General features: G+C 31.7%; 1 protein-coding gene across 2 annotated transcripts in view; it reads left to right on the top strand.

Moving 5' to 3' along the window:
• The first annotated feature begins 539 nt into the window (after positions 1–539).
• LOC143232277 (uncharacterized) overlaps positions 540–11,399 on the top strand; it is a 181,025-nt gene continuing 170,165 nt past the window's right edge. The window contains exon 1 of one of the 2 annotated variants that reach the window (XM_076467474.1): positions 540–2,349. In XM_076467474.1, the coding sequence (XP_076323589.1) occupies positions 1,076–2,349 (1,274 nt within the window). In that variant the 5' untranslated portion in view covers positions 540–1,075. The remainder of the gene's footprint in view (positions 2,350–11,399) is intronic. The other variant, XM_076467473.1, reaches the window with a different exon arrangement.

Genomic DNA, 11,399 nt, shown 5'->3' with positions numbered 1-11,399 from the left:
TGAAGTGTTATTAAGTTTAAGCTAGTTCTTAAATGATATTTTGTATTCTACAAATCACTAATACTTTTAATACTTTATTACTGAATGAGTCAGTTTGTATTAAACTATTGAGCTCCCGGTGACTCAGCGTTAAGTCTGAGAGCTTATAAATTTAAAAATAGAGCTTCGTGTATGGGTTTGTGCTTAATGACAAACAAATGAATACATTATCGATTATTCGTTATTTTTCATTGGGCCAGAAAGCGTATTTCAGTTACTCACTGAGAATTTGAATAGAGTTATGTTCGGAGTTGGTCGCACAGGTTTGTTTTTGTCATTTCACTCTACTTTTGTTTCATCCAGGAAAATATGACTTGTAGTAAAGAGTAAATATAATTTGTTATGAATTATGAGAATAGATACTATTTCGAGGTGCTTATTTTTATTTTTCATATTACGTTAATTTGCATCTTTTATAACTTTTTTAGTTGTAATTTCTTTTTTATTTCAGTGCTGCTGCATTCAATAATTATTTTGTACTAGTGGCGCTACTTGTTTGTGTATCCCGTCGTTCCTCTTTTACACACATGTCGCCATTTTGCGAATGAACACGTACTAAAAGTTTAAGTTTTGAGAGTTCGTATAATCCATTTCCAGTTTGTATCAGTATACGTTTACTCATATAGCTAAAGATGGAACTATTTGTAATCGTGATTCTTTTTTTTTGAGTAAAATTAAACTTTCAGTATTAGAAATACTAAATCATTTTGTTGAGGCTGCGGTTGACGAGTTGTCGACTTTTCGGCCAAGGCAAATCTCGGGCTGAGTTCCAAGTCATGGCTGAAAAGTTTCGTGGCGATGGAGTAAGAAATGAAGAATCAAAAATCGTTCTGTTGGGCCGAGTTCAAATACCATATATGGTGAAGTTAATCACAAAGAAAGAAGTCCGCTTGTAGTTCCATCGGGAGAATATACTCAGAAAAAGAAGCCAACATCTTTCCAAATTACAAGTGTTACTGTACAAGGATCAACCCAGCTAAGTAATGATGCTGGAGAGGATAGTGCAGATGATCTTGACGAAAGTCACACTGAAGATATGCCTTCGGATAGACATAGTGTACCTTCAGAATTAGACAATGACCAGCTTTCTGAAGCCAGCACAATAACTAGTAGTAACAGCAACAACAACATAAATGACAAAGCTAAAGTTTCTCCAGCTGGGCCTAGTACAGAAACAATTTCCAGTCCATCCATTCCAGCAAAAGTTGAGAATATTATTGAGACCATTAGTAACGTTAGTACAAGTGTAACAACAAGTGATTCCAAAGTAGGTGTAGATATTCCTTTAAGTGTTTCTCTCTCCACAGATTTAGCAGGAAATATGATTGCTTCAGGGGGTCAGCATGTAACTTTGTCCCTTATGTCAAGTTGTACCACCAGTAAATCTACAGTCAGTAGCCAAGTACCCATGACTTCTTTGCCAGAACACTGGCAGAATCGTTTTAAAGTTGTGAAGCTTGTTAGCAGTGAACCATTTAAACGAGGACGTTGGGTGTGTATGGATTTTACAAATCCACCTGCTGTACAGAGAGATGTTCCTAAACAAGAGGTTTCTACTGAACAGAGTAGCACTTCTGGAGCTTCAAGTGCTGGAAGTTCAGCAACTTCATTGTTTAGTGAAAATCAGCCATTGGACACGGTAGCACATTTTTATGAAATACCTGTGAGTCAACCTTATTCTGTAGCAGGTAGCATATCAGTTGCAGTTGATACACCACAAAATTCTCAGTCTATAATATATCTTCCAATGAACAACCAAGTGTATAGTGCTCCACAGGTACCCCATATGGCTGTTGTTCAAAATTTTGGAATCCAGTCTGGTCAGCAAATTGTAACTGATTCTCAGCAACAAAATATTTTATCACAGCAAGGTCAAATAGTAGTAAAGATGATGCAAAATCAAACAAGCCAGCAGCAACCTCAGCATCCAGTGCAACCTGGCCAAATGGTTCCTGCAGTCTCCCAACCTCTTTCTCAACCAGTAGTTCAGGCTTCGCAAACATTGCCACAGGCTGTAGTTTCTCAGCAACAGCATCCAACTCTTCCTACTCAGCCATCTTCAGGGCCTCACACACAATCTATAGGAAACATTCCAGATGTCTCACATACTCAGGCATCTCAGACAGCCAGCAGTCAAGATCAGAATTATCAGGGTCCTAGTCAAGTTACTTTAGCAACTGTTAGCAGTGATGTTAGTATGCCAAATGTCATGACATCAGTCACCGCAACAGTGCCGCCTCTCTTGGAAGTTCTCCCTGATACTCTAACTCTTGGGAATAAAAGTATAGGTGAAGGAGAAGAAGCTGAAAGGTAGGTAGTTCCAAATTATCAAGGTAGTGTTTTAAACAATAATGTATTTTTGCATTAAAATGTTTGAATTAGTAATATAAAACAGCTTGGGTTCAAGAAAAGAGAAGTTTCTACCATAAAATGTTTGCATTTTGAATTTATCAACATTTCAATTCAAGAGTTAATCTTTTAAGAATAATTTTTTTAAATTTATTTGATCATTAGTTTTCAAACCATGGTTCTATCTCTGAATGGTATACTCCATTGTATAATAAAATATTCCATGAATATCTGTTCAGTAAAAGTTTAAAATATTCAAATTGATAAAACAAATTCCATCAAACAAACCCTTTTGTAAGTTTAATAAATATTTGTTTGCCTAAGAACAAGTCTGCATCTAGGCTTTTAAAAAACCTAAATACATTATCCCAAATATCTCAAGTGCATATTTTGAACCTTTTCATTCCACCATTTGTGGGAAAACAGTCTGGCACCTTATTTAAGCACTTGGAACGACCCTTTCTCCAGTTCTTCTGCACTTTAGGGAAAACAAGTTTTAAACACTTAAATGTCTTTTCTCAGCTAAAATCATTTTACATACAAACAGCAAGGTTATATATCTTTCCAAATAGGCTGTCATTTTACATCTTCCATTGAGAAAAGTAACATTTATGCGAGGCTTTATTTTTCAAGAACTTTCCCTCTTGCTGTGGGACTGGAGGGATATCACTGATAATAAATTTTATTTTATTCTTACAGTATAAATACAATAAATTGCATCAGTACCATCACCTGGTACTGATGTTTTAAATAGTACCTAGTTTTAGCTAGAAAAAAATGTTAAAAATACTTTTGTTTTAGAAAGTTTCATTTTATATAACCAGCAAATTTCACCTTGTTTGATTTCTATTAATTTTTCTTTTGGTATTTGATTTTGTCAGTATGAGCAAGTATTCACAATTGTAAATACATTGTAATTTTGCTTGCAGAAACTGAGATTTACTATTATCAGTTCATTGCATTGAACTAACTAGTTTGTAACATGTTTTATTCAGTGATATTAAAAAAGTTGCTTGTATCTATTTTCAAAGTTGTGCTTCAGACAACATACTGCAACATCATAAAAAAAAAAAGGTAGAAGTGAAGGGCTGTAGTAAATAAAACAACTGAAAAAAAGGAAAATTATTTGAAAAGCAAATCATTGATAATTGTGTTCTCATAAAATGAATGTTTTAGCAAGTATAAATCTATGCTTTGGGACAGGCTGTAAAACATTTAATAAACATATCAATAAATGCATTGCTTTTAAACAAGTTGCCTTGGAGCATTAAAGAAACAACAGTTGGAACATTTATCTTAATTTGTGAATTATGCTAAATAAATAATACCAAGTAACAAACAATTGATTCTAAAATATTTGAGTTAAAAATTGTTGAGACTGGATTAAAATAATTATTTTTGCTTGAATTTTTAAGCTGTCAAAAAACGTTAAAATCACTTATGTAGCCATACTGTGCCGTACTTATAGACATTCTAGTAGATGAGTTTTGAATGCTTTTGGTTGCAGTTTTTCCTATCTTCATTTTTAAATTGTCATTTTGTGACATGAGTTGTTAGTAAGCTTTATAGAAAGAAATTCCATTAATCAGTAATTTCTACCTATGTCTAAATCTGCAGTAGAGGATTAGCATATGGAAGCAGCAGAGGTTAGTTTTTTTTTTTTTGTTTTGTCAGCTCTGCGTATTCTGTTGAATAGTATTTGTTTTTATTTATTCCACTTTCTTTATTGTGCATTTGTTTCATAGTTTTTGTATCTTGGAAGTTTTCTGCTTTAAATTTATCAAAATTTCATGTTCGTCAAAATTTGGTCAATCATCTTGTGATGTTTTGAGTGTAAATATTAATCTGATAACACTTCTCTTGTGCATCTTTGTCAGCTTCTGTGATTTTTTGTACAATTCATGACATTGGTGACTATTGCAATGAGTAAAAGTAAAGTGTTCAAAATTATGTTAATGAATATCAATCAACATGAAATTGGTTGTATAGATAAACTGAAACTTTATGATCAACATATTGAAATTCTGAAATGAAAACATTTTAATTTTTCAAAATAGTGTCTTACATACAAAGTCTGAACATTTTATACCATAAAAAATTATACTCTTGTAAGCAATATTTTGAGCATTGTAATTGAGTTGTTTGTTAGAGAGAGCTGCTATTCATGATGATTGTGTAATAATCAAAAAAGCTTTGTCAGTCTAGTGTTCAACCATATCCATCTTTGCTTTTTAATTCTTTAATTATTAAGCATCTTCCTTTTATCTCTAAGTTCCATTTCTAGCCTCTTGGTGTTTTAGATTTCTATAAATTTCTTCTTGATCTGGGTTCAGTTTGATTGTTTCATATAGTTTCAATTGTATTTTGCTCAAGTTGTCATCTATAAGTTTTGTTGAAATTCAGTTTTATTTTCACAAATGTAATCACACTTTAGACACCAGTGTTCTTTAATGCATTCTGTATTAGGGCAAATTCTTTTGGATTATTTAGTGAAGATGATGTGTGATCCAGTCCAAATATTGTTTATTTTTTAACCTACATGTAGTTATGTAAATAAACTGTTAACACTCCTACGAAAAGACGTTTCTAGTCCTGATTTCTCCAAGCCCGTTCCCCTGGCTGTGGTTTCGCTAGATAGTAGATAGGGACAGTGGGAATCTTGTTAATCCATTCATTAATGGATTTAAATGGCAATTTCATTTAAATACAAAATTATTAGCCTAATATTAATAACCTTTCAAGTTGCTCTGGGGCCTATTAGGCCCCACTTTTCGTAGGAGTGTTAACAGAAATTGTTTGATTAATAAGAAACCTGGCTAATTTACTGATTAGCTGACAGAAGCACTAACTTTCAGTTACTCTATCAACTACTTAGTTGTTCAGTTCTCTTATTTAGATTTAGACTTGTTTCTAGGAAAGGGTTAGTGACAGTAGGATATGAAAGAAAGTTATTCTTTTAAATACAATTTGCACATGTATGTTATTGGATACTTTAAATCTCAGTAAAGAAGCAACTCATTTTCTAAGTAAATCACCTTACTATTAAAAAACATTTCTCAGCCTAGCCTATTACTTTCAAATCTTAAACTTATGTCCTTTTAATCTATAATTATTCTCAAAATATAGCACAAAAAATTATCCATTCTTGTGATTTTTCTTGTGCATCATAATAATCTAGGGATTATTCACAGTCAGCTATGGGTAATTGTGTTTTCTATCCTTGCCAAGAATACTTAACAGGGAATTGTAAGGTTTTCTTGTTGGGAATATGTTTCAAATACTCCTTTCAATTTTTTTCTTTTGTTTGTTAAGATTTTGAGTCTGAATGTTTCTTCGAATGAAGAATTGATTTTCCTTTTGTTATTTCACATTGTAATCAGTAGTTTCTACGTGTCATTTTTCAACTTGGCTAAATCTCTCTTTCTCTCTACATGCATGAAATATGTATTTTATATGTATTATTTTTACTTTTATACTACATTTAGACCTAGACTAATCTTAGCTGCTATAAAACAACACAGGTGTCTTAATGCCAGTTAGGTCTTGGCAATATTGATTGAGACACTAAAGTTACTGATCTAAGCTGTATGATTAGTGTTGTTGTTTTTTCAGTGCAAGTTTTCTGTTATTATATATTTTTATTAATTATGTGCTTTTTAAGAACAAAGTGGGAAGTTTATAGAAGCAAATATTTTCTTTGAGGGCTTTGAAAGAAGGTTAAGAATCAGATATGTGAACCACTTGCTAATTTTTTTTTTTTTAAGTTTTTCAATAGTAGGCAGGCAACAAGGGATTGAATGTTGGCTAGTTGTCTGTGATTTTAAGGGAGTTTATAAAAAGTATCCAGGGAAAAGTTTTAAAATTAAGAGTTTGATAAAAGATTGATTTAAAATGTATTTAGCAAAGTTTACAATTTTTTTGGATGTTCATCATGGTTTCCCCTTTGTAAAATTATGCTGTACTTATTTTTTTGAAGAGGTTATTGTATGTGTAGGAGTGAGTGAATGTGTATAGTTGGTACATCTGGATTTTAAGAAAATATTTAATAAGTGCTACATGAAAGGCTTTTCAAGAAACTGTCTCAGTGGGTGTGGGAGATAAGCTTGCTCATAGAATAAAACAAGAGATGAAAGCAGAGGTTTGTTTTGTAAGGAATTCTTTTATATACTATGTAAGCAACAGACGAAGGTGGAGTGGTCAATAAATTGCTTAAATCTGCAGCTTGACTTTGAAGTTTTTGGTGCTTCTGTCTGTGAAGAAAATGCTGCTACTTAACAAAAGTATTTAGATGATTGGGTGAATAACTGACTCATGGATTTTAACTACAATCAGTACAAGGTTATATGGGTTATTGTGATTTAAATTATTTTAAAGGGAATAATCTTAACAGTGTATAGAAGAAAAGAGTTGCAATGTTTTGATTGATTAGTTTGACTTTCTAAGCTATCAAAGCAGTGTGCTACTGCTAGTGGTAGGCAAATAGGAATTTGGGTTGTATTTACAGAAGTATTTGAAATAACTCAAAATATGTTATTGTATAGGTAACTGGTTAGGCCTTATTTCCAGTGTTATGTTCAGCGTATGTCTCCTTACCTTAAGAAAGATATTGAACTACTGGAAAGAGTTCAAAGGAGGATTAACTGGGATAATACATGAGACAGAAAGTTTAAGATTGGTTTTTAACTGAGATAAGAAAGAATCTTCAATATCTGCAACTGTAATTAGATTTCAAATTGATGTAGTTTGTACTTGCAAAAAACCCCCAAAGATTATTTGTGAGCTGCAGCTAAAATGGAAGTTATAGGAGACCTGATGGAGGTATTCAAAGCTATTAAAAGAGTTGAGAATTTCAATTATTCATCTCTTCTAACACAAGAACAAGTTTAGTTGAGTGGAAATCATCTTCATTGTGTGTGTGTGTATTTACGAAGCTTATATTTAAAGGATGATTATTTTTTTGGTTAAGTGCTGAAAATCCAGTGAAAACCTTGAATAAAATATTGCATCATATCTTGCATGTTTGGATTTTATCTATTCTTACATGCACAAGAATAAATTTAAATGTTATTTCTGTTAGCACTATCTTCTTGAGCTACAATGTTTATTGAAACAGAAAATCTCAAACTAGTCATCATAATTAATGGACAGCAAGGGGGATTTGGTCTTGCGTGTCCACCCTTTATTTTACAGGAATTCGTTGACTCTCCTCTCAAACTTGTATAAAGTGCTGACCGTCACCTTGTTCCATAAAACAGTCACTGTATTTAAACAAAATGTTGTAACTGAAGTCTGTTCTGTCTTTTCCAAATCTTGAACTTGTGTTCTCTTATACTATTATATTTGAGAAGCAGCAGAAACAGAGGTGAACGACCTTTGTCCTATCAGTCTTCTGGATAATCTTGTAAACTTTAGTAAGATTATCTCATATTTGGAAAAAGTAAAAAAACCAAAGTATTGTATATGTGAGGAATTTGTAAATTCATCTTCATACTTGTTATGTGTCCATAGTGAAAGCTTCTAAGTTATAAGATTAAATGCAAGTAGTCTAAAGTTATAGCAGTCGTATGTTACTTCTGAAAATGTGTGATCAGGAAGTAAAATGTAATAATAAGTGCTTCTACCCTATGGTGCATTAGACACAGTTTTAGAAATCATATCAAACTGTTTGACATACATTATAAGTTGTATATCATAAAAATGCAACAATATTCTTAAAAGTACAAATTTTAGTGTAGTTTTTATTTTTGTTTATATTTCCTAAGCGTTTTACTCGTGTAGTTTTCTAGAAAGTGAAAAACATATTGTGAAAAGCTTAGGTACCTGTACTTTTTCTGGTTTATGAACATATAAAAATATGTGGGTTGATTTTATGATAAACAATACAAACATGGTGACTTTCACATAATTTTTTTTAAACATAACATTATTACAGTATTCATTATTACTTCACCCAAAGTTTTGTATAAATTTTAATAACTCATTACATACATATTTAATACGTGATATATTGTGTGATGGTCAGGTTGAGTTTGTAGGACAGGGTAGTGGTGCTTTTTGTTATCCATATTCAATGCTCTGCTCTGAATGCCCTTTATATAGTTTCACATTATTAATTTATTGATGGTCATTGGCTGAAGTTGAAAGGTCATGGGTCAAATTAAGAAGTTGAAATGACTCAGCTTTTCATATCAGCCTTATGGTGGCTGTTGTAGAAGAAACTTCATCTGTATTTATGTGTTGTTGAGATAGTGGCAATTGTTTTTATTGTATTGCTCCATACAGAGTGCTGGCACACACTGAATTATATATAACATCTGTGTGCCCTCTTAACTCTTGTTAACCTTATCTCAGTGGGTCACAGGTCAAAGGTTGTGTCATTGAACTTGTAGGCTTGCATTCAGAATTTTATAGAACTACTCTTTTGTGAATTTTTGTTAATAAGTTTGAGATCAAATAAGAGATTATATATTTACATTTTGTTATTATACATTATTCAGTTTCTTAAAATAAATATTAAAAGAAGACACTTAAGTATTGATTTTTTTGTGTCATTTAGTATGATGAATGGAGCATTGGTTCAAATTACATGTTTGGGATGTCCAAAGACTACAGTTGTATATAAATTACCAATATTGAATATAAAATAAGAACCTCCTATCTTTTCTGTATGGTAATATGCCATTTATGTTCTGAAGCACACATAATGGTCCTGTCCACCTCTTTCAATGTTTAAAACGTCTCCTTATGTACATGTATTTCTGTCTGTGTTGTGAATAACTAGTTGAATGCTTAGAATGTCCCTTTAGTGGCTTTCTCAGCCATTTTGGAATATTGTCGTGTCAACTCATTTTTTTCAATCTAAGATTTCAAGTTGGTAATATGAGTCTGTAGTTAGTTTGAAATTTTATAAATTTTATACTCCAAACATTGCTTAGTTTGATAAACTATAGTGGAATTCTGTAGTTTTGTTAGTAATTTGTGACTTTTGTTTGATTCAAATGTGTGAATGAATCTGAAAAAAATTACTTTGTTTCACATCCTCCACCTGCAAAATTTAATTGGCTTAGCAACCTAGGCAAGCAGAAAATGAGTACAATGTTTGTAACTTTAAGATATAATAGTTTGCTATACTTCTTTGTTTACTGTTATATGTGTTAAGAATAATAATTTTAAGAACTTATTTGTAAATAGTAATAACATATGTACATATATTTAATGTAAATGAAACATGACAGTATTTTACAGTAAAACACAGTCAAAGCAGATTACTCTGAAGGGTCAGTTTTATACTCTTGGATGCTGTGACATGAATACACATGTTCTGTGTCATTGCAACTTCAGTGTTAGCCAGGCATGAGTGGAAGGCCAGTCTAATAAATATATATTATATTACTTTGAATTTCAGATGCATCCCATTTTTAAAAATGGAATTTTCAGGAAAAAAATGATGATAATTAGAAAGGAGTAAATATGTTTTAAAAGTTTATTAATCAAGAAAAAGTGTTAAATGTATTTAAAATGAAATATAGTAAGAAGTATAGAAAATATAAAATTTTCATTACAATAATGTTTCTCCCTGGTTTCTTTATTTAATCTGAATTTACTCCAATGTTTCTTCTGATTCACTGTTACATCATGAAGTTGAAGCATCTTCATAGCTTGATTCACTGTTGTCTCAGAGAATGTCATCTTGCATTCGATCTTCTGCTTTGGATGAACATTTTAAAAATGATTTTCTAATAATATTGTTTGACACTTCAAACTTTTGAAAGCCACTCCACTATTGTTGATGCTGATGACCTTTTTATTTTGCCCCTCGGTGTCAGAGCATGATTTCTTTATTCAGCTAAGCATCATAATGCTTACAGATGGATATGATCTTTGAATGACTTGTTAATGGACACATTAAGAGGTTGTAACCGACTTGTCATTTTGCCAGAAATTATCATCAGATCACTGTTTTTGTTCCTTAAACTACTCTTGATCTTATCAGAGAGATGGCCACAAAATGCATCCATTACGAACATGCTCTGTTCCTTTAATAATGCATGTCCCCACCTCTCTTCTTCTATGTCTGATGCCATCCATGCATTTTTTTGTGTACAAACTATTACATCTTTGCAAAAATTTTATTTTTGCAACATTTTTCTGTTTAATATGACTTACGATGGTAATTTATTTCCATCTGCAGTTACACATAGCATGACACTGCCTCTTAACTTTTCATAACTAGTAGTTTTGATTGTCACCTGTTTTTCTCCTTTGGCATTTACAGTATTGTTGCACTGCATGTCGAAAAACTGCTATTTGACTTGTGTTACCAATTTGGTTAATGGAATATTGTTTTCTTTGGTGTATACCAATAACCTAATGTTGATATTTATTAACTTTTGTTTCAAAATTCAATTGCCAATTTTTGATTAAGTGTTGCCTTTCACCATAATGATAAACCTTATCTTTTCATAAATTTTTCACACTAGCCATGACTAGCCTTGAAAGAAATACCACTATTTCCTGCACATTCTTTTGCTTTTAACATTAAGACTTCTCTAGTTACAGGCAGTCCTTTGTTATTCTCTGAAATACGTTAAAACAGCAGCATCAGTTTCAGGATGTCTTCCTTTTCTTAGGCCAGAAAATGACTTTGTACTTTTCTTGCAAGAACACAACTTGGTTTTTATACTATGCCAACATTTGCCTCACTAACTGTATACTTTTTTTATGGGTTGCATGATTTCTAATTCATTTGGTGCACAAAATAACTTTTAAATTTGGCATCAAACATAAAACATTTTCCATTGGTAAAAAATGCAATAAAAATAAAGAAACAGAAAATAGCATCTGAACAACAGCAAAGTCAGATATAGACTGAGGATGGTGATATCCAACTACATTTATAAAGATGCTGACATCTGTAAATTTGAAATTTTGTACATTTTATTTTAGTCTTTTTAAACTAATTTCTTAAAATATAGTCCAATCTGTTTGTTAATGTAGAATTTTTTCAAAAA

Source organism: Tachypleus tridentatus, chromosome 11 (genome assembly GCF_004210375.1).
Source record: "Tachypleus tridentatus isolate NWPU-2018 chromosome 11, ASM421037v1, whole genome shotgun sequence".
Lineage (NCBI taxonomy): Eukaryota > Metazoa > Arthropoda > Merostomata > Xiphosura > Limulidae > Tachypleus > Tachypleus tridentatus.
Note: the sequence above shows the minus strand (reverse complement) of the source record. Positions and strands in the feature narration are given on the sequence as shown.